General features: G+C 43.8%; 1 protein-coding gene across 1 annotated transcript in view; it reads left to right on the top strand.

Moving 5' to 3' along the window:
- LOC115150327 (receptor-type tyrosine-protein phosphatase gamma) overlaps positions 1-25,038 on the top strand; it is a 256,267-nt gene that overhangs the window by 36,194 nt on the left and 195,035 nt on the right. The window contains exon 2 of the mRNA XM_029693504.1: positions 6,241-6,351. Within this exon, the coding sequence (XP_029549364.1) occupies positions 6,241-6,351 (111 nt within the window). The remainder of the gene's footprint in view (positions 1-6,240; positions 6,352-25,038) is intronic.

The raw sequence follows: 25,038 nt of genomic DNA, 5'->3' as shown, positions 1-25,038 counted from the left end.
CTGAAGCCAGAGAGAAGAATCTTAATTAATCCCACTTCTAATGATGCAACTACCAGTAAGAACTGAGCTGGGCAGAGGAGAGGCCTGTGTGTGTGTGTGTGCGTGCGTGTGTGTGTGTGTGTGTATATGTGTGTGTGTGTGTGTGTGTGTGTGTGTGTGTGTGTGTGTGTGTGTGTGTGTGTGTGTGTGTGCGTGCGTGCGTGCGTGCGTGCGTGCGTGCGTGCGTGCGTGTGTGTGTGTGTGTGTGTGTGAACCAAGCTAAAGCTATGAGTCACTCTCAAGAGAGGGCTGTAGAATAATAAAGGAATCCCCCTCTGACTCCTAAGGCTAAAGTTACAATCCGCCCCCTACTCCCCAATGACACAATACTAGAGAGGAGTGGGTGTTCTCAATCAATAGGCATGGCTCCACTTCCACAGCCCTATCCTGGGTACATACGCTTCCATTTGTAGGATGTGGTGGGTGATATTATTATACTTCTAAATGTTCTTGGCAGAAGGAAATGTTTACCAAGTTGCAGCAGGCAGCTAAGCTGTTTGGGTCTCTGAGTGCGTGTTGGCCTAAAAGATGATCTTTGGTGTCTGGTAATTGGGCTGAGGTGGGCGAGAGAGGAGCTACTGAGAACAGAGCATTAAAGGTTGCAGGGTAGGATGAGTGTATTTGATGACTGAGTCACTGTAAGATGGAGGCATTCTAATATTGCTTACCTACACCACTACTGTAGTATTGCGCTCATCTGAAGGAGAGAGAAGTCAGAGACCTTTGTATAACTCAGACACACACACACCCAGGGTAGGCTCTCAGGGAAAATTGAAAATCTTTACTGTATCTGTGTGGCTAGTCTTTCAAACGCAGGGATGGACAGCTTCCCCTTTCTCCTTTCTCAGTGGATAACCTGGTTCAATGAGATACATGGTGAGAGCATACCACCCCCCCACGTGCAAGTTCATAGCCTACGCCAGAAGAGCCCAGTATCTCTGTTACTGGTGCACTCTAGATGTGTTGGGCTACAGTGTCTCGCTCCTTCTCCCTCCTGCAGACAGCAGCTAACAAACAGTACCCGATCAAAAGTATGTGGGCACCTGCTCATCGAACATCTAATTCCAAAATCATGGGCATTAATGGAGTTGGTCCCCCCTTTGCTGCTGTAACAGCCTCCACTCTTCCACAAGATGTTGGAACATTGCTGCCGGGACTGGCTTCCATTCAGCCGTGAGCATTAGTGAGGTCGGGCATTGATGTTTGGCGATTAAGCCTGGCTCTCAGTTGGCGTTCCAATTCATCCCAAAGGTGTTCGATGGGGTTGAGGTCAGGACTCTGTGCAGTCCAGTCAAGTTCTTCCACATCAATCTCGACAAACCATTTCTGTATGGACCTCGCTTTGTGCACGGGGGCATTGTCATGCTGAAACAGGAAAGGGCCTTCCCCAAACTGTTGCCACAAAGTTGGAAGCACAGAATTGTCTAGAATGTCATTGCATGCTGTAGCATTAAGATTTCCCTTCACTGGAAGTAAGAGGCCTCGCCTGAACCATGAAAAACAGTTGGCACTGTGCATTCGGGCAGGTAGCGTTCTCCTGGCCTCCGCTAAACCCAGATTCGTCCGTTGGACTGCCAGATGGTAAAGCGTGATTCATCACTCCAGAGAACGCGTTTCCACACCTCCAGAGTCCAATGGCAGGGAGCTTTACACCACTCCAGCTGACACTTGGCATTGCACATGGTGATCTTAGGCTTGTGTGTGGCTACTCAGCCATGAAACCCATTTCATGAAGCTCGAGACAAACAGTTATTGTGCTGACGTTGCTTCCAGAGGCAGTTTGGAACTCGGTAGTGAGTTTTGCAACTGAGGACAGACAATTTTTACGCGCTTCAGCACTTGGCAGACCCATTCTGTGAGCTTGTGTGGCCTGGGCAGTAGTGAATGGGCAGTAATCTAAAACCACCTAAACAACCTTATCAGAAAGAAAAATTGCTTTTTCAATTTGGTTATTATCAAATTGCAGTTTATATTTCGGTGCACAGTACAGCCTCCTCATCAATTTCCAGAATACAGTTTGTTCAGGAAATCCAGGCACCGTCTGAATACAGTTGATGGATGGTGAGTGTGTGGGAGAGCAGCCTCGAGTATCAAAGGGCTCTGAGGGTTTTCAGATAAACTATTATTGTTGTTGTTCCACCTCCCCCTTGGATCAACCCTGATGGTTGTGATCATTACTTCTGATTAAGGTCCACACAGAGGGAAGACAGACACATACTGTAGGTTAAATTATCCACACAGGAGGCAATGAGGAATAAAATGCATTACATTGTGTGTAGCAATGATGACACCTGGGCTGTGGTTACTGTGGGGGCAGGCAGTCTTCTCCTGCTTTTGCTGGTAAGGCCTGTGGGCCAATCAAACTATCATCTGGTTCTCCAGGTCTCTGGCTGTATACCACCAGAGTCTATTCTGTTTCTCCAGGTCTCTGACTGTTTAACCCCCACAGCATGTTCTGTTCTGCCCTGATTGAACTCTCCATCTCACTCTCCCTCCATCACTACAAAATGGATGGCAAAGTAGGGTTATTTTATGAAAGGGGAGTTACAGAGGAAGTGAAGAGTGTACATTGTTTGGTTCACCTTTGTGTCAGTGCATGATATACAAGAAGTACAGTCTCCTATCCGTGTTCTGTTGCACCACAAACCCCCTAAAAACCTTTGACCTCTCAGGAGTTATCCCACCCACACCCACCTACAGCTCCAGTCTTCATAGTTGTGATGTTATAAAGGCTCACAGAATGGTTCCTTTCTTTCTTTGCTCTCTTCATCATTTTGGATGATTGCCCAGATTGTTCTGGCTCCTACTCAGCAGTTTGGCTTAATTGACCTGCCTGAGGCTGAGACAGCAACATCTATCCCATTCCCTAGAGTTTAACATACAAAGACCAGGAACACTTTTTTAGTATTTTATAACTTTGTATTGCAGTTAGAATTATACATATGTAATTTTTTTATATACTGTAGATCCCAAAACATTTTTCATTCAATGTAAATACAGAAAATATTAAACAATAGGGTAAGTGTACCTATTAAGCCCACTAAAATCTAAGTATAGAAATGTTTTTAATTTATTATTTGTAAAAATAAAAATAAAAAATGTATTTTGCTCCTTTTTTCTCCCCAATTTTTAAGATCTTGTCTCATCGCTGCAACTCCTCAATGGACTCGGGAGAGGTGAAAGTGGAGCCAAGTGTCCTCCGAAACATAACCCGACTAACCGTGCTACTTAACCCGGGAGCCAATCGCACCAATGTGTTGGAGGAAACACTGTTCAACTGGCGACCGGGGTCAACCCGCAGGCGCCCCACAAGGAGTGCGATGAGCCAAATAAAGCCCCACCGGCCAAACCCTCCCTTAACCTCGATGACGCTGGGCCAAATGTGCATCGTCCTATGGGACTCCCGGCCACTGCGGCACAGCTCAGGAATGAACCTGGGTCTGTAGTAACACCTCTAGCACTGCCATGCAGTGCCTTAGACCGCTGTGCCACTCAGGAGGCCCAAGTTTAGACATTTCTAACATACACTGACTATACAAAACATTAACCCCCTAAGGTCGATGTCCGCGCCCCTGCGGAAATCGAATTAGCATAACAAAAAAAATCCCCATAAAAATCTGTCAGTTTAAGCTAGATATATCAGTATGTAACACTTCTGCATTTGCAGTGAAAGGTGACAGAGCTAGAGCAGTGTTTTTCAGTCCATGAGACAGCCCGAAAATCGCTCTTCTCACAAAATCATCTGTAGTGTCCAAACTATTATGAAAGATTAGGAAAGATGAGACTCCCACGAACATGATGGTGTTCTTCGTTTTGCTCTACGACCCCCAGAAGCGTCTTGGGACTCGTCTGAAGTCGGTACAGTCGATCTGCCAACTTATGTCTGTAGCGTCTTTAAGCAGTTTTGGCTACACAATAGTATGACCCCTCTGTTTAAATGTGAGACACCCGCAGGCCTCTTCATGGAAGTATACAGTATATGGAGACTGTTTAGTGACAAAAATAAGGGGTTCAAAACATGTAAAAAAACAACAAATGTTTCCTGATCTATCTTATATCTCTTAGATATACAGTAGGATAGACACTTCAGAATAAACTTCATTTAGATTTGGGAGGGACTATCTGTTGTTCCATATAGTGAATATTTTATTCAGTGCCCTTTGTAGGGGTAATACCAGTAAGGCAAAATAAAAATGTTTTAAAAATAAAATGTTTTCCTGATCTTTCTTATACACTACATGGCCAACAGTAGGTGGACATGCCTTCAAATGAGTGGGTTCGGCTATTTCAGCCACACTCGTTGCTGACAGGTGTAAAAAATCGAGTACACAACCATCCAATCCCAATAGACAAACGTTGTCAGTAGAATGGCCTTACTGAGGAACTCTGTGACTTTCAACATGACACAGTCATAGGATGCCACCTTTCCACCAAGTCAGTTCTTCAAATTTCTGCCCTGCTAGATCTGCCCGGTCAACTGTAAGGGCTGTTATTGTGGAAACATAAGTGGAAACTGTTATTGTGGAAATATAAGTGGAAACATCTAGGACCAACGACGGCTACCCCGCGAAGTGGTGTGCCACACAAGCTCACAGAATGGGATCGCCGAGTGCTGAAGCGCATGGCGCGTAAAAATTGTCTGTCCTTGTTTGCAACAGTTCCAAACTGCCTCTGAAAGCAACGTCAGCAAAACAACTGTTTGTCGGAAGCTTCATAAAATGGGTTACCATGTCCGAGCAGCCGCACACAAGCCTAAGATCACCATGCACAATGTCAAGTGTTGGCTGGAGTGGTGTAAAGCTCGCCGCCAATGGACTCTGGAGCAGTGGAAGTGCGTTCTATGGAGTGATGAATCACGCTTCACCACCTGGCAATTTGAGTCTGTGTTTGGCGGATGCCATGAGAACGCTACCTGCCCGAATGCATAGTGCCATTTCCAACTGTAAAGTTTGTTGGAGGAGAAATAATGGTCTGGCAACAGTTTTGGGATGGCCCTTTCCTGTTTCAGCATGACAATGCCTCTGTGGACAAAGCGAGGTCCGTAAAGAAATAGTTTGATCACTGTGTAAGAACTTGACTGATCCGCAAAGAGCCCTGACCTCAACCCCATCGAACACCTTTGGGATGAATTGGAACGCCGACTGCGAGCCAGGCCTAATCGCCCAACATCAGTGCCAGACTTTACTAATGCTCTTGTGGCAGAATGGAAGCAAGTCCCGCAGCAATGTTCCAACATCTAGTTGAAAACCTTCCATAAAAAGTGGAGGCTGTTATAGCAGCAAAGGGGGGACCAACTCCATATTAATGCCCATGATTTTGGAATGACATGTTTGACGAGCATGTGTCAGCCATGTACTGCATCTCTCAGATAGAGGAAAGACACTTACAAAAAAAAAATATTTTAGATATTTGTTTGGGACTATCTGTTGTTCCATGTAGTCAATCTTTTTTTCAATGTGTTTGTATGGGCTAATAGCATTAATGCCCCAACATTTTTTTCATCAAATAATTGTTTCAGATTTTTTGGGATACTTCAATGGGTGTTAAAATTCTAAATCAAGTAGCAAAATGATCCTTGGTACAACCTTCTTAAAACAATTCCGTATAGCTTAGTAGTACTCCCCCAGCTTAAACAGGGCTTAGACTTTTATGGGTTAAGAACACCTGCTCTTTCTATGACAGCCTGACCAGGTGAATCCAGGTGAAAGCTATGATCCTTTATTGATGTAACTTGTTAAATCCACTTCAGTCAGTGTAGATGAAGGGGAGGAGACTGGTTAAAGAATATTTTTTAAGCCTTGAGGCAATTGAGACATGGATTGTGTATGTGTGCCATTCAGAGGGTGAATGGGCAAGACAAAATATTTAAGTGCCTTTGAACAGGGTATAGTAGTAGGTGCCAGGCGCATTGGTTTGTGTGTGTCAAGAATTGCAATACTGCTGGGTTTTTCTCACAACAGTTTCCCGTGTGTATCAAGAATGGTCAACCACCCAAAGGATATCAAGCCAACTTTACACAACTGTGGGAAGCATTGGAGTCAACATGGGGCAGCATCCCTGTGGAACACTTTCAACACCTTGTAGGGTCAATTCCCCAACAAATTGAGGCTGTTCTAAGGGCAAAAGGGGTGCAACTCAATATTAGGTTTTTCTTATATATTCTTTCTGACCTCTAACCTCTGTCTCTCTTATTTCCTTCAGCTCTACAGGGTGGCCAGTCGGGGACAGTAGGAAAAGAGCATCATGGGAGCATGGGGGGCAGGGTGAGGGAGAGGAGGGCAGCAGGAGGAGACTCCTACTGGGCTTATTCAGGTGAGTAATTTTCTCCTCCATAGTGGTACAGCTATGTCCCCAGGCAAGATGGATTAACTCTTTTGCCACAGGTTCTAGCCCTAATTCCTCTCTAGGATTCGGTCTCTTGCTCTGCTCTGATCAATTAATGAGATGGGTCAAACCTAACTGGACTGTGGCTGTAGAGACATATTACCTTACTGTAACTCTGTTATCTTCCTCTTTTATTGATTCTCAACCTTTCTCCGTCCCAACTTTTCTCCCTTCTTTCCAACTCCTTCCCAATATCCAATACACTCCCACTTTGTTTTTTTTGCTCATAATTCAACTCTTCTTTCCCTCTCTCCCTTTCTCTCTTTCCCTCTCTCCCTCTGAGTGGTAGCTACATGGAGTAGTTGTTGATGTGTGTTATGGATGATTCTGTGCTGGAGTAGGGACTAGTGTGGTCCTTGTGAGCCACACATGTGTTTCTTAAATATACGTTTTTAACCTGAGCACTGCTGGGCGTGGGAGAGAGGCTGGCGCTCTATTGCTGCAGCTGCAGAGGGGGCGGTGTGTGTGAGATGGGAGCGAGCCTTACAGTCATTGGAGGGAGCAGATGGATGGAGAAAGAGACGCCAAGGAAACTCGGCTACAGCCAAGACTAGCTAACTTGTAGTAGCCACAATGTTATTTATCATCCCATATAACAGTGCCTGTCTTGACTGGAGTAGCCTAGAGAGGCTAGTTAGGCTAAACGAGGCCATATGCTGGGCTTTTCCCCCAACCCCATTCAGTTAACACAACAGCCTACCTGTAGGTTGCCCGTTGTAGCCTACTCCTCCTCATTTTGCTAACTTTTAATTCCTTCGTGCATTAGTGAACTCTCACTCTACTTGCTACACATTGAGCCGCTTCGATTGGCCAACATAAACAACAAGCTACACACATGAATGCTACTGGTCTTCTTATGGGGAGCATGGTGCACGTCATAAAAACTACATTGAAAAGTTTGTTTTATTTAATTAATACTTTGAAATGTCTTGGTATATCTTTCTATGTAAAAATGTCACATGAATATTTTCATTAGTTTAGAAAAAGCCTTTTCAGTGTTAAAAGTGGCCTACATATATTTTTTCTGTCAAAAATAAATACACAGGCAAGTATTTGAAGACTAATGTCCATTCGGATATTCATATAACCATGCACATCCCTAGCTAGAGCTAAATTAACATATTTTAAAGTACAGTTGTGTCCAGAAAAACTTTCACAAGGTCTGATGATGAGGTGTATGTTGCAGGGCAGCCTTCAATAAGGTTTCAGATTTAATAGATGATTCATCATGCATACATTTACTTTGTGCCTTTGGTTATTCACGACATGCTGTGGGTGGGTGTATGTACTGTATGTCTGTGGGTGTGTGTACGCTCAAGCAGTGTTTGTGTGTAGGCCTATATGTGATTAATTCACTGAATGTGGTTTTTTACAACCATTGTGCTGCTAGCCAGCTACCTCACTGTGATCCTCAAAAGCAGCGGCTTGAATTTTAATCGAAAGCTAGAAGTAGTGTCCCTTGTCCTATTCATATCCACTAACTGTGCAAATTTCCCATTAGATGAGGACATGAACAAAGTGCTCTCGGCCATCTGAGTAGGACAACGCTGAAGTAAGATGGAAATTGATGATATTCTGCCTCTTTGGATTGCATATTATGCTTGAAAAGTCATTCTCACTACCTCCCTCCTGCTTATTTTAGCACCGCCTGCAGTCCTATAAAAATCACTCATATTTAAAAATATTTAAAAAGGAAAATATCACTAAAAAACCTTTTCAAACCTCTTTCCAATTCCACTTTGCCTTTGTGGAAAGAGCTAAACGAATGAACTGATTTAACGGTTATATTCCCAGTGATGTTTCCTTTGGAGCATGAAGTAGGATGAAGTCATTTTTAGTACACTTCTTCTCCTCCTTAATCTCGGTTAACCCAGAACTAAAGTGTTGTGTAATTGGTCAGCTGCTCAATTAAGTTCTGGGTACATTTTAACTCCATACACTGGTGGGAATTTGCTATATTGATAGGGCTAAATTGAAATGTTTCTTACAGAAGAAATATGGAAATGCATAACCATGGTAGCAATCAAAGGGAACAGTTTGAACATGGGAAAATGATTAGACTAAAGGTGAGAACAAAACACTTAATCTGACTCAAGACTGAATCCAAACATTATACTGTCAATTTAGTGTGCATTTTACTTTTACTGTACTTTTTGCCACATTTGTTGATAACGAAATCTAAAAATACTCTGGATACATTCAGTAACATGATACGAATATTCATGGAACATTTGGGGTAGGTGCAACAAAAGATATGACATGGGTTTGAGTGAGAGGACTAACTGTTGTCTCCAAGTGGCCACACACCTCTCCGAAGTGTGAAGAGACTTCAACCATAAGGTACTATTTTGAGCTCTTCTAGCTGTGCTGTTGAGGAACTAGAGCAAGCAAACTTGTATTTGTTTTCTTTGGAACACAGCCCTGTATCCCCGCCATCACAAAATTACTGTTGTTGTTTACGCATTCTAAAAACAATCTTACAGTATTAGGCTTTCACAAGGCAATTCAGAGAATCAGATCGAATTTTGGTGCACATAGAATGGAGACACAAGTAGGGCTGGGCGATATGCCCTAAAAATATTCTCTCTAAATAAGCTTTGTTCCACAATTAAAGATCAATACACTGCATTTCAAACAGTCAGTAATAATCTAATGAATTCAGGACTTGTAAATTATACCTATGCTAAATATAAGCCTTCAACCATAAGACGGGTGGTAATAATTGTATTTTATAAAAATGTTATTTGCAAAAATCACTGATCTGGCTTTCAAGTCTATGAAAATGCCAATTTATTTTACAAATGTAACCAGATCCATGCACATCCACAAATGTTTTATTTTATTTAACCTTTATTTAACTAGGCAAGTCAGTTACGAACAAATTCTTATTTACAATGATGGCCTACCCCGGCTAAACCCTCCCCTAACCCGGACGACGCTAGGCCAATTGTGCGCCGCCCTATGAGGTTCCCGATCACGGCCAGTTGTGATACAGCCCTGGATCTAATCTGTCGTCTGTAGTGACGCCACTAGCACTGCGATGCAGTGCCTTAGACTGCTCCGCCACTCAGTCCAACTTCTGGTAGCAGCCGTTATAGAAAATGAACACAGGTCTCATAAACAATCTCGCAAGCACAAGCCAGCTAATCGTTCTATTTAAAGTCTAGCCAACTTGGATCTATTTGCTTGCTAGTAAGGTAGAGCAGTTGAACTGGTTATGAATACACCCTCCTGTCCATCTCCAACTGTTTGAACAACAGCCTGTTCACTTTGTTTAGATGTTGAAATCAAGTAGTCTACCTGGATAAGAAGATGAGAACGAGTTGCCAATTCCTTTTACAAATGCACATTTTTACGGTCACTGCACGTTTATAAACACAGACTACACAGCTAGCACATAACAGTCAGTGCTAAAATGTTGGTAGCGGTACCAGAATGGCAGAGTTGCAAAGAAAAAGCCATATCTCAGACTTGCCAATAAAAGATTAAGATGGGCAAAAGAACACAGACACTGGACAGAGGAACTATGCCTAGAAGGCCAGCATCCTGGAGTCGCCTCTTCACTGTTGACGTTAAGACTGGTGTTTTGCGGGTACTATTTAATGAAGCTGCCAGTTGAGGACTTGTGAGGCGTCTCTTTCTCAAACTAGACACTCTAATGTACTTGTCCTCTTGCTCAGTTGTGCACTGGGGCCTCCCACTCCTGGTTAGAGACAATTTGTGCTGTTCTGTGAAGGGAGTAGTACACAGTGTTGTACGAGATCTTCAGTTTCTTGGCAATTTCTCGCATGGAATAACCTTCATTTCTCAGAACAAGAATAGACTGATGAGTTTCAGAATAAAGTTCTTTGTTTCTGGCCATTTTGAGCCTGTAATCGAACCCACAAATGCTGATGCTCCAGATACTCAACTAGTCTAAAGAAGGCCAGTTTTATTGCTTCTTTAATCAGAACCACAGTTTTCAGCTGTGCTAACATAATTGCAAAAGGGTTTTCAAATGATCAATTAGCCTTTTAAAATAATAAACTTGGATTAGCTAACACAACGTGCCATTGGAACACAGGAGTGATGGATCCTGATAATGGACCTCTGTACGCCTATTTAGATATTCCATAAAAAATCTGCCATTTCCAGCTACAATAGTCATTCTGTAAGGACCGACGCCGGACAGGAGAAGCAGGTACGGGGAGTCAGACATTTATTCGGGAACATACATAGAACAAGACAGGAACAGCATCAACACACAGACATATGACAAACAATGCAGCAGTGGGGAACAGAGCTGGGGAACTGACAAATATAGGGGAGGTGATAAACAGGTGATTGAGTGAGTCCAGGTGAGTCCAATATCACTGAAGCGCGTGACGAGGGAAGGCAGGTGTGAGTAAATGATGGCGGCAGGAGTGCGTAATGCAGGGCAGCCTGGAGCCCTCTAGCGCCAGGGGGGGGGAAGAGCGGGAGCAGGCGTGGCACATTCACAACATTAACAATGTCTACACTGTATTTCTGATCAATTTGATGTTATTTTAAATGGACAAAAAAAATTGCTTTTCTTTCAAAAACAAGGACATTTCTAAGTGACCCCAAACTTTTGAACGGTAGTGTACATTTACATTTTTTTTATTGTATAGTATATCACCCAGCCCTAGTCATGAGTACATTCAGATGCGTGTTCCCTGCCAAATGTCTTCACAATACAAAAAACATAGGCTCATTCTGTTCAGAACAACAAAGCGATGGCGCCATTTCATCTTGTTACTGTATGGGAATGATATGGGAATGTGAAGACTAACAGGTGTTTGGCTTGCTTGTATGAAATCAAAGCGGTATTTATTATAATTCTCAACATCTCATCTTTCAAAATACATCGAGTCGTCTTTATTTTCAGCATTTACCTCACTCAGACAACACATTTGCAAAAGTTGCCCAGTTTGTGGGAGGGATGGGGGCAACTTGTTGTTGCCTGCGGTGTTCATGTTCAGAAGCGCTGTCATTTAAAACCAATACTTTGCTGTGAAGCTTAGACCTTGAGCTTTGACGTCATGTATAGCATGTTACTGTACAGCCACTGTGTTCCAATTTAGGTGCTTATCTGTATCCAAATCTGCTATTTTGAACCTGTATACGTGTACAAGTGTAAAGCGTTAAGAGAAGGGATCAAGAAATGCTAGAAAGAGGATTGGAACAGGAACGAGGAGCTCCACTCTCTCTCTTTGCAAGTTACAGGCTGAATGTCCCCTCCCCTTCTGACATTCCAAATACGCTAACACCTGCAAAATCGTGGTTTGTACAAATAAACAGTGAAGAAAAACCCAAACATTTGAAAAATTATGCTACGCATCCCATTCAATCCAGACAGATTCTACGGTACCAGTTATGTTTATGTAGATCTGTCCACGAGAGATGATCCTCTCCTTGATGCTGTACCTCCTGGGAGAGGAGAAAACCTTAATTTAGGAAGACCCATTGAGGTCAGAATACCTATTTTACAAGGATCACTACCCATAGATCATTGATAGTAATGTTTACTCATATTTCCATGTGTTACATTTACTGCTGTAGTGTCAGCTCAGGGGTCAACTGTAGTTATTGTCCACACTGTTCTGACATTCTTTGTACAATACACCTAAACACTTAAATAAAGCTATTGGTTAGGTAGCAGTTCAGAATATGGTAAAGATAGTTTCACTGTAATTGTAATTGCCTTTGTAGTCATAGCACTTAGCACATAGCAAACCCTAGCCTCTGCAGCCTGTCTGCCAGGCCTCTCTCTGTGCTCTCTGAGCTTTTAATGTGTCATGCTCTCTATTCAAACCTGTCTTAGTTGTTGGACACTGAACCTGTGTTGACACTGAGCTATAGGGATTCAGACAGCTAAAAGCTCTTTTGCCTCAGTGTGCTTTGTATTGTTAGGGGGAATATGTAGTCAGAAGCACTGTGAGTAAATGACAGCAGGGTTAATGGTGAGGCAGCTAGTTCATTGTGACTGAGTTAAATGGAGCCATTGGAGAAAGGGAAGACAGAAGAGAAATGTTGTCCAACGTTGCTTTAGAGAAGTAATTAGTGTCTATGGGCTGTGAATGGGGGAAGGACAAGCATGCCATAGCAGCTAAATGGTTATTAAGAGCCACGTGGGAGGGAATGGAGACGTATACAGGCAGTGTAGCAGCCACTACAGACTGGCCTGGGTTAGTCTGCTGCTACATGCTACAGTAGGTTTTTTGAAGAGGTATTTTGGCCCTAATGGGACCACCTGGGGAATAAAGGTTATAAAGAATTAAAAAGGGCATACTTGGTTGGAATAACTGACTTTCTCTCGTATGCTGTAATTGACTCCAGCCTGCCTCCATCCTTTCCCAGGCCTCTGTGCCATTATCCTGTTGTAGTGTTCCTCTGTGAAGAGCCCTCAGCTCTCACAGTGGTCGGGCAAACTGTTACTACTGTGTCTCTCTATGTTCAGCTTAGGGTTGTCATTATACCAGTATCGCGATCACTGATTTTTCATGGCAAAAAGGAAAACACAAAGCAGACTATACTCTTTGGTCCTTCGAAAACCTACAGTATGTAATAACAGTTTTGTGCTATAGCTTGGAAAAGAATCCTGTGATTCTGGGTGACAACATAAGGCTGTTTGTTTCCAACATTAGGACTGTTTTCCTCAGGAAATGTTGTTTTCTTTTTTTCCCACGATACCTCTGAGTAACAACAACCCTAGAAACTTCAGCTGCAGCTTTAGTACATGGGGAGTGGAGACCATGGATAACCCCAGGTGCAACTGGAGCATAGCAGTTAGGATTCCAGGCTAAGTGATAACTGCAGCTAGAGGAGTAGTGCCTTCAGCAAGGATACTGCACCCTCACCCTATGTACCTCTCTCACTCAGTTTTCTCACTCTCCTCTTTCCCTACCTATTCACCTTACTCTCTCCATTCCTTCCTCCTTCGCTCTTACTCTCCGGCTTCACCACTCCCCCCTTCATGTCCCCTACAGTTCTGTTCTCCTAATGAGCTTTGATCTGTACTTTCTGCTATGGAGACCAGACTATTGTAGAAGAAGCAGGATGCCTCAGACACTGTTATGGAGAGCTAGTACGCCTCCATCTACCTACACACATTTCAGTCATTCACCTTATGGCATGCCTAGTTATTGAATAGGATTCCTGTCTACGGCAGCCATTCTTGCCTATGTAGTGGACATGAGTTGGTCTCGTGAGGTAACCCTGCCTTGGATGGTGTAGTGTCTGACTTATGTTGTGATTCATATCACCTGACACCAGAGTTTGAGCCTCCTCTATATTCCACTCAGTTGTCAGGAGAATCATTTGATTATTTACCAGTCTCTACCAAGGTTCTATAGCTTTTTAGCTTTTACACTTTCAATACACCTCTCTGGTGTTGTGCAAGTAATTCACTGTGTCAATCAGAAATCTATATTTCACTTTTTTTTATGGACTTTTTCCTCTGCCAGGGAGACTGCCTAATGCAGAAAGTCAAAATGTTGCAGATGCAAATGAAAGGATAGAAAATGTTGTACAGATTTGAATATTCTAATCTACACTTTACAACATTAAGAGAAGGTTAACCTAACCTACTTCTTATTCTTTCACATTTGCTGTGCAGAAGAGAGAGGTGTACTGTGTCTCACTCTCAATGCAGTGTGTGTACTTTAGTTATGAAACACTAAATAAGTTACACAGAAACCCACACCCTGGAATGTGATTAAAGGTTATTCAAGGCATGTGTGTGCTCGGCGAAGGCATTTTTCATGAGAAGATAACTCACACCACGAGACCCCCGCAGGAACTCAGATCTGCATCATTTATCAGTTGTTGTTTTTTTCTCTTTCTGAATCTTTTTCATTATCCCCTTTTCACTTTCTCTCTCTCTGTTTTTGTCTCTGGCTCTGAGTGTGTAGTTCTTACTTTTTATTCAGAGCTTTTATATTGCCCCACTGTCACGTCCTGATCAGTATTAGGGATTATTTGTAATTGTAGTTTGGTCAGGACGTGGCAGAGGGTATTTTGTTTATGTGGTTCGGGGTGGTGGTTTATTTAGTAGGGTGTTTGGTTAGTTAGTTCTGGGTTTTGGGGTTATGTTCTGTGTTAGTATTTATATGTTCTTTCTGGTTAGTTGTATATCTTTGTCTAGTTAATTGGGGTTGGACTCTCAATTGGAGGCAGGTGTTTTCTAGCTGCCTCTGATTGAGAGTCCTATATATGGGTGTGTGTTTGGTTTATCAAATCAAATCAAATCAAATGTATTTATATAGCCCTTCGTATATCAGCTGAAATCTCAAAGTGCTGTACAGAAACCCAGCCTAAAACCCCAAACAGCAAGCAATGCATGTGAAAGAAGCACGGTGGCTAGGAAAAACTCCCTAGGAAAAACTCCCTAGAAAGGCCAAAAACCTAGGAAGAAACCTAGAGAGGAACCAGGCTATGAGGGGTGGCCAGTCCTCTTCTGGCTGTTCCGGGTGGATATTATAACAGAACATGGTCAAGATGTTAAAATGTTCATAAATGACCAGCATGGTCAAATAATAATAATCAAAGTAGTTGTCGAGGGTGCAACAAGCACATCCGGTGAACAGGTCAGGGTTTCGTAGCCGCAGGCAGAAAAGTTGAAACTGGAGCAGCAGCATGGCCAGGTGGACTGGGGACAGCAAGGAGTCATCATGCCAGGTAGTCCCGAGGCATGGTCCTTGGGCTCAGGTCCTCCGAGAGAAAGAAAGAAAGAGAGAAAGAGAGAGAGAATTAGAGAGAGCATATTTAAATTCACACAGGACACCGGATAAGACAAGAGAATACTCCAGATGTAACAGACTGACCCTAGCCCCCCGACACATAAACTACTGCAGCATAAATACTGGAGGCTGAGACAGGAGGGATCAGAAGACACTGTGGCCCCATCCGATGATACCCCCGGACAGGGCCAAACAGGCAGGATATAGTTTAGTGTTTGTGGGAGATTGTTTCTTGTTTTGCTGTGTGCGCCTGACAAGACTGTCTAGTTCGTTTTTGTATACGTGTTTATTTTGGTTTTCCTTCTTTGTCCGTAATAAAGAAGATGAGTATACACTTCCCTGCTGCATTTTGGTCCTCTCCTTACGATAACCGTGACACCCACAGTTGGATGACCCCAGTTGGATATGAGATTAGTCATATTTATGTAGACATGGCATCTGTCTCTTGATACATTGTTGGGCTTGTATTCCATTTCTGTATTCTGGCATTGTATTGTGATAAAAGCTAGCTACATTAGCCTTGGTGTAAGTAAATGAACAGAATGACTCATTTGCCTAACACTCATTCAAGTCGGTGATGAATTCTACTGTACAACCTTTGAGTCCTTGATATACAGGTAACTGCCAAAATAAAGAAAACACTTGAGTATCCCCTCTCCCCACATCACCCTTGTTTCTTGCCCGTTATCTCTCCTCCCTCCTCTCTCTCTCTGATTGTGGTGCTGCGTTGGTCACTGAACCAAGGTAAACCAAGCCATGGCAGAACAGAACAGAGAGGAGGCAGACTACCTGCTCTGTTTAAACCCTGTTCCTCCGTATGGTCAGAAGGCCAGTTAAAGGGAGGTTCCATTCAAAATACAACCTTGACTCTAATGTCAATGTTCTCTATGGAAGGAGTCTCCAGGCCAGTTAAAAGAGGGGGGTTCCATACAGCCCAGTCAGACAGGGAGCTCTCTCTCTCAGGGTAAGGGACTGAGTTATTCTCAGCTCCCTGGAGAGAGGGGAGACGTATTCACCTGTCTGAGAATGAGGCAGCCATTGCGGCCGTGCTACAATGTGCATTTACAATCACACTCTGTGGCTCAGACACACACGGCTCCCCGCGAGGATAGCAGCTCAACACCCGTCATTTAGAACTCATTGTGTCATTGGTGTGTGTGTGTCTTTCACTGATAATGTGAATTGTCAACCAAATAAAATCAAATAACATTTTATTTGTTACTTGCTTTGTGAACAACAGGTGTAGACTAACAGTGAAATGCTAACTGACGGGTCCTTTTCCAACTATGCAGAGTTAAGATGAAACATTTAATAAAACATTGAAATAGTGACACGAGGAATGAATACACAAGTGAATAACGAATAACAGTAAGGAGTAAAAGTAACATGGCTATATGCAGGGAGTACCAGTACCGAGTCGATGTGAAGGGGTACGAAGTAGCTTTTAACATATAGGTAGGGGTAAAGTGACTAGTCAACAGGATAGATAATAGACAGTAGCAGCAGTGATGTGGTGAGTGTGTGGGTGGCGTCAGTATGCACATATGCGTGTGTGGGCGTATGTACTGTAGAGTGTGTGTGTGTGTGTGTGCTTGTTGGGATGTCAGGGTGTGTGCATAGAGTCAGTGCAAGAGAGTTACTGCAAAAAAGAGTCAATGCAGGTAGCCATTTGATTATCTATTTAGCAGTCTTCTTTAATAGTCAATCAATCCATTACATTTATTTATAGAGCTCTTTTAACAACAGCAGTTGTCACAAAGTGCTTATACAGAAACCGAGCCTAAAACCCAGTGAGCAAGCAAGCAATGCAGATGTAGAAGCACGGTACCTAGAAAAAACTACCTAGAAAGGAAGGAACCTAGAAAGAAACCTAGAGATGAACCAGACTCTGAGGGGTGGACTAGGGACGGGGACAGCCAGGAGTCGTCAGGCCAGGTAGTCCTGAGGCATGGACTACCTAGTCCTCCGGGAGGGGAGAGAGAGATGGGAGAATTAGAGGGAGCATATCTAAGGTCACACAGGACACCAGCTAAGACAGGAAAATTACACCAGATATAACAGACTGACCCTAGCCCCCCGACACATAGACTGTTGCATCATAGATACTGGAGACTGAGACAGAGGGGGTCGGGGGACACCGGCCCCATCCAAAGTTACTCCCGGACCGGGACAACCAGGCAGCATATAACTCCACCCACTTTAGCAAAGCACAGGCCCCCACACCAGTATAGGGATATCAACAGGCCACTAACTTACTACCCTGAGAAAAGGCCAAGTATAGCCCACGAAGATCTCCCCACTGCACGAGCCCGAGGACAGGAAGGATCGAAGGGTGCGAGGAAGAGTCTTATGGCTGTTGGTTCCAGCTGAGAGAAAAGTCTAGGACTCGGGTGGTTGTAGTCTATACTGCCTGGTGTAGAGGTCCTTGATGGCAGGGAGCTCGGCCTCAGTGATGTACTGGACCATACTCACCACCCTCTAGCACCTTGCTGTCGGATGCCTTGCAACCCTTTCAATCTACCTGCACGTAATTCCTGTTGAAGAGACTCCGAGATGCTCGCTGGAAGTGAACACTAATTATTAAAAATGAATTCCCCCGGCGCTGGCACGCTGCAAGCTGACACAGGATAGGAGGATCCATCTTGGTTATTGCTGGTCAGATCAGATCAGCCAATTGTGGAGCTGTGATTGGTCCATCCATCTCTGTCTCTGTCCTGGGTGTCACACACACACACACACACACACACACACACACACACACACACACACACACACACACACACACACACACACACACACACACACACACACACACACACACACACACACACACACACACACAGTCTCTGTCCTGGCTGGGTTCCTCTATCCTCTCCTGACAGATGTGCCAATATGGCTGTCGGCCGCCCAGGTTCTGGTGTGTGAGGTGAGGTGAAGACAGAGACCTCTTAATTCTCCATGATATATCACCCTGGCAGGAACTAATTTGTGTGCGGAATCTCCAAATCATCTTCCATCTCTGCCTGCCTGCCTGCCTTTGACAGTCTGTGTCCTCTCTCTCTGGATGCAGTAAATATATCAGGGGTGTAAATACATGGGGGATTTGTATGTGACAACGCTGAGCTTTTTTTGGTGGCTGATTGATTGATTGCAGTGTTGCAATGAGGGCATATTGAGATGAATATGCTGGGCCAGTGCTGCCTAGACAAGCATCCAGTATTGTGGATCACCTCATAGCCTGGGCTGATGTGAGTAACTAGCCTATCTTAACACTGGCTGGCTGAAAACTCCAGTTTAGCCTAAAATAATCTGTCAATAAAATTGAAACATTACTTCAGGAATAAGCTTGTTATATGTGGATAGTGAGTCGATTGCTGTTTTACTTTACTGGCTATATAGAGTATTGAGACGTCAGCCTCTATATTTTTAAAGTGGTTCTGGAGCATTGAGGTGTCAGTGGCTGACTAGCTGTTGGTGCCGTGCCATTACTCCAGTCTAACAGATGAGGACATGCCTGGCCTGATGGGATGGGTAATAAGGAGAATGTGGCTCAGATTGCCAGCCTACGGTGATGATGATGGGATGGTAATGGCCCGATGGATGGTAACACTGTGATTGCCAGCCTGAGCACACAGGTTCTCTCTGCTCTAATGTTGTTATGCTGTCTGAACTGCAGGGGGCAGATGAAATATATGCAATAACATTTGCTACCTTATTGTGGTTATAAGAGGCCTAAGGAGGAGCATTAAGATAACGGAGATGTCATCATCATAAGAAATGTGTCATAAGTCCTGTATCATGGCGCCGAAGAAGATGGCTGACGTTTTACGTGCTCCTAACGAAATGTGTTTTTTGTTAGTTTTTTTGCGTTGTTTGTAACTTATTTTTTTACTTTTTCTGTACATAATGTTGCTGCTGCCGTCTCTTATGACCAAAAATAACTTCTGGACATCAGAACAGCGATTACTCACCACTAACTGGCAGAAGTTTTTTTTTCCTTTAACGAGTTTGACGAGCTCGACATGAACGACATACTGATTTCCCTGGAACAGGCCCAAATCCCTGTCATTTGAGTGAAGAGAAGACGGAGAAAAAGAGGACGGAGGTTGGGCTGCCTTCTGAGAATTCGTAGGCATCGAATAAACCCCCCCTGCCTTCCATTCTACTAGCTAACATGCAATCACTGGAAAATAAAATCGACAACCTGCGAGGAAGATTAAACTACCAACGAGACATTAAAAACTGTAATATCTTATGCTTCACGGAGTCGTGGCTGAACGACGTTATCAACATACAGCTGGATGGTTATACACTGTATCGGCAGGATAGAACAGCGGCATCTGATAAGACAAAGGGGCGGACAATGTATATTTGGAAACAACAGCTGGTGCACGATATCTAAGGAAGTCTCAATGTTTTGCTCGCCTGAGGTGGAGTATCTCATGATAAGCTGTAGACTACACTATCTACCTAGAGAGTTTTCATATGTATTTTTCATAGCTGTCTACCACCACAGACCCATGCTGGCTCTAAGACCGCGGGATTCTACCCCGGAAGCTTATAAGAAATCCCGCTATGCCCTCCGACGAACCAACAAACAGGCAAAGCATCACTACAGGACTAAGATCAATTCGTACTACAAAAGCTCCGATGCTAGTCGGATGTGGCAGGGCTTGCAAACCATTACAGACTACAAAGGGAAGCACAGCCAAGAGCTTCCCAGTGACACGAACCTACCAGACGAGCTAAACTACTTCTATGCTCGCTTCGAGGCAAATAACACTGAAACATGCATGAGAGCACCAGCTGTTCCGGATGACTGTGTGATCACGATATCTGCAGCCGATGTGAGTAAGGCCTTTAATCAGGTCAACATTCACAAGGCCGCAGGGCCAGACGGATCGCCAACAAACTGTTACGTGAATTAAGTTATCAATGTTCTTAAACCGAACTTCAATTAAACTACTCAGTCTGCCCCCCCCCCAGAGTGTGTAAGATTCTGGTTGAATGAAGCAGATGGAGAACCAGCCTACAATGGTCAAAACATTTATTTATGAGAGCTCTAAAATTCATACAATGTACACAGCCTTTTATATTACCACACACACACACAAATAACTTACATCAGTAGAGAACTCCACCCCGCTTTAGGCGGCTGTATTTTTCCACCGTACCCAGACCACCTGTCTCCTTATCTTTTGCCAGCCTAGCCGTTTTCGGGCAGTTGTTCCCCTCCCTAACTTAGGGAGGCCCTGTTCCTGTTCCTCTCACAAGGTCGTCTTATCAACTATGCCCTGTTCATTTTGAAATAGTAACAGTGTCTTACACACACACAGTATTGGAATATAGTTTTTAACCCATTTTTATAGCCTTATAATTTCCAATACATTTGAACAGGTTATATGGTTTCTGAGTGAAATCATTTAGTCAAACCTTTAATCATATAATTTCCATTACACAAACTAACATGGTTGAAGCACACCAAGACAGTCGTGAAGAGGGCACGACAAAACCTATTCCACCTCAGGAGACTGAAAAGATTTGGCATGGGTCCTCAGATCCTCAAAAAGTTCTACAGCTGCACCATCGAGAAAATCTTGACTGGTTGCATCACTGCCTGGTATGGCAACTGCTCGGCCTCAGACCGCAAGGCACTACAGAGGGTAGTGCGTACGGCCCAGTACATACCAGCCACCATAGTCATAGACTGTTCTCTCTGCTACTGCATGGCAAGCGGTACCGGAGCGCCAAGTCTTGGTCCAAGAGGCTTCTCAACAGCTTCTACCCCCAAGCCATAAGACTCCTGAACATCAAATGGCTACCCAGGCTATTTGCATTGCCCACCCCTCCACCCCCTCTTTTACGCCGCTGCTACTCTGTTATTATCTATGCATAATCACTTTAATAACTCTACCTACATGTACACGTTAACTCAATTACCTCAACTAACTGGTGACCCCGCACATTGACTCTGTACCGGTACGCCCTCTATATAGTCTCACTATTGTTATTTTACTGTTGCTCTTTAATTACTTGTTCCTTTCATTTCTAATTCGTATTTTTTAAACTGCATTGTTGGTTAAGGGCTTGTAAGTAAGCATTTCACTGTAAGGTCTTCAACTGTTATATTCGGCGCATGTGACTAATACAATTTTATTTTATTTTATTTGATAATGCTGTCATAAGGGTGGCATAGATTTATGGATCATTAGCTCAGCGTCCACACACACAAATCCCCCATGTATTTACATTCCTTACATTCCCATATATTTACTGCATCCAGAGAGAGAGGACAGACTGTCAACACCTGCAAAATGTGAAACTTGTTGAATCCCTGTTGATCATTGTATGAGTCCCCTTCATACCTCATCCTCCATTGCATTCACACCTGCTAATGTACAGTACTGGAGTACTTGCCTGCAGAATGGCAGTAACTATAATAAATTCATTGGAGGTGTCATCTGTAGCTTTAACAGGTACTGTAGATATTTATCGACACAGATGGCAGTGTTCTTAGTAAGACGTTGACTTGGTGGGATTTAGTTTACAATGACTGCATCTTCATCCCTTTTAGCACTCCTTGATTCCTTCCTCTGTTCATTATAGTAGTTTTTCCTTACCCTGTTATCTCTGAATAAGTGAATTACGCCGGTAACTATAGATTTGTGGTTCGGAATTAGCAGGATGCTCCGTGTGTAAACCTGAAGCAGCTATTGTTGTCCACGCTTACCTTGCAGGACCAGAGTAGGAGTGCTAATCAGGTAGCAGTTTTCCTTTTAGATCACACTGAAGAAGATTGTTATGGATAGGGAGGACCTGATCTTAGATGAGCACCTTGAGACGCTTGATAAATACAGGCCCTGGACAAGAGGCTATAGTCCACAGCATGTAAAGACTGGAGGAGAACTCAGATCTGTTCTTAAGTCAATGTTTCGGGGCACTGTAGTTTGTACTGATGGAGAGCTTGCGGGCTGTACTGAGATGAAATGTGATGACTCATTGGAATAAGATGATTTCTCTCATTTGTTATGATTACAGTATAGCTCTTCTTCTTTTTCTCTTTTGGGGAATCTGTTTTCTATTTAATTATGTAACCCACTCCTTCGTTCTCCTCCTTCTTCAGATTTTAGAAGCTCTACTCATACCTCGTTCTTAATGCAGCCCTTATCTGGATTCAGAGCAGGATGTATGTGTACACATCATGGGTTTATGTGTATACATCATGGGTTTATGTGTACACATCATGGGTTTGTATGTACACATCATGGGTTTGTGTGCATACATCATGGGTTTGTGTGTATACATCATGGGTTTGTGTGTATACATCATGGGTTTGTATGTACACATCATGGGTTTGTGTGTATACATCATGGGTTTATGTGTATACATCATGGGTTTATGTGTATACATCATGGGTTTGTATGTACACATCATGGGTTTGTATGTATACATCATGGGTTTATGTGTATACATCATGGGTTTGTATGTACACATCATGGGTTTGTGTGTATACATCATGGGTTTATGTGTATACATCATGGGTTTGTATGTACACATCATGGGTTTGTGTGTATACATCATGGGCTTATGTATATACATCATGGGTTTGTGGGTAGACGTCATGGTTTATGTGTATACGTCATGGGTTTATGTGTATACATCGTGTTTATGTGTATACATCATGTATTTATGTGTATACATCATGGGTTTATGTGTATACATCATGGGTTTGTGTGTATTCATCATGGGTTTGTGTGTATACATCATGGGTTTGTGTGTATACGTCATGGGTTTGTGGGTAGACGTCATGGGTTTGTGGGTAGACGTCATGGGTTTGTGGGTAGACGTCATGGGTTTGTGGGTAGACGTCATGGGTTTGTGTGTATACGTCATGGGTTTGTGTGTATACGTCATGGGTTTGTGTGTATACATCATGGGTTTGTGTGTATACATCATGGGTTTGTGTGTACACATCATGGGTTTGTGGGTAGACGTCATGGGTTTATGTGTATACATCATGGGTTTATGTGTAGGTCAACATCCAGGTCTCTACAGTGAGACCGTTTTACTCGCGCCTAAATATTTTGCTGTGCAACCTGGAATTAAAATTTAGTCGCACCAGTGCACCTAGAAACATGAAGGATTCTAGCTTTAATACCTGAAATATGTTTCATTGTGCTACATTTCTTTGTGTGCGCCTACATTTTTCAACTTAGGTGCACATGTGCTCCTTGTAAAAAATGGTCAGCGTAGAGCCCTGACATTTTTGGGGTGGGGTGGGGAGTGGACGGGGCTGGACAGGGGTAGCAGGGTTTAGACTGGACTGGGTAGCTGTAGTAATCATCCAGGATGTGGTTTGTGCTTGTCTGTGATTTGTGGCCTAATTAGCTGTTTTGGGGCACCCCAGGCTGTTTCCTTTCTGCTTCTGCTGCCCACTCTCTCCTCTCCTCCTGTCCTCACTTCCTCCCGGTTTCCTCCTATTCCCCCGCCATCCAACACACACACACACACACACACACACACACACACACACACACACACACACACACACACACACACACACACACACACACACACACACACACACACTCCCCTCTACTGGCCAGCCGCCAAATGACTGGCTGCTGGAGTAAATAAACAAACTGCTGATTTGTTTGCTTGTGTGTATGTGTGTGTCTTCAAACACAGTTCTCCTCACCTTCCATCACTGATGACCTTGTTGTTTTTCCCTGTCTTCCTGTCCTGTCTCTTACCCTCCTCCTTCTGTCACTTGTCCCCAAATACCATGACCACCTGCTGCATGTGTGCATTTGCCTGTGTGTGCGTGCGTGTGTGTTTTTGTGCATCCGTGCGTACATGTCTGGATTATAATGGAATGGAATGGCTGCTAAGCCTGTGTGAGGTAATACGATTGTCATAGTTCTGAATAGAGTTCCATCAATCCCAGAACCCTCTTTGTCTACCTGTTCATTTTCTGCCTGGCCTGGTCGGTTCTCACTGAGCCCAGCTCTGCTTTGTGATGAGAGACACACGGCTCAAATCAGTTACAGTATCGGCCAGACTGACTCTCATATCCAATCAGTTAACTTATACCTGGCGGACTCTCATATCCAATCAGAGAGTTAACTCACCTAGCGAGACTCGGGGCAAGCTGTGGAGACAGCTGACATTCTAGTTGAGGGATGATTTCAGAGACGATTGTCTGGACAGGAGAATCTGCTTCATATGCCTGGCCTGATGTGTCACTCCCTACCTATGTGTCACTGTGTGTGTGTGTTACTGTGTGTGTGTCTCCTGTGACCCGTGGCCCGTGGCCCTCTCTCCAGTGTTATCGCTGTGTCCCCAGGGCAGGGGCCCCTGCTGCAGGCATGCATCAATGCTCACACCAACCCTCTCTGAGTGGCAGGTGCTCCACGTTAATATTCACACTGGTGCTGCAGAAAGCACACCTCAGTGGCAGACAGACAGACGGAGAGAGAGGAAAAGGAGGGGAGGTTAGGGTGGGTGGGAGAGGGGATGAGGAGGGGTGCAGAGATGTGGATGTAGCAAAGGGAGAGACAAATAGAGTGTGAGGAGAAGGTGGGAGAAAGTGAGGGATGCACAGAGAGATAATGGCTGAAAAATCTAGATATTAGAGAGCTAAAAAAAGAAGGGATGAGGGAATGTAGAGGGATTGAGAGAAAGGAAGAGACAGGTGGATATGGGAAGGGATGGAGAGCTAGTCACACCTTTGCCCTCTCCTGGTTCATTCGCTACCACACACGTGCACAATTAGAGAACATCCGATTTTCGGTTGGGCTGATACTTTTGGCACAGCCGATATCCCCTATGAAGTGTGAGCGCAGAAGCCGGTGACACTCACTCATTCATTACT

This window comes from Salmo trutta, chromosome 16 (assembly GCF_901001165.1).
Source record: "Salmo trutta chromosome 16, fSalTru1.1, whole genome shotgun sequence".
Taxonomy (NCBI): Eukaryota; Metazoa; Chordata; class Actinopteri; order Salmoniformes; family Salmonidae; genus Salmo; species Salmo trutta.
The sequence above is the reverse complement of the archived record's forward strand: the minus strand, read 5'-3'. Positions and strand labels throughout refer to the sequence as shown.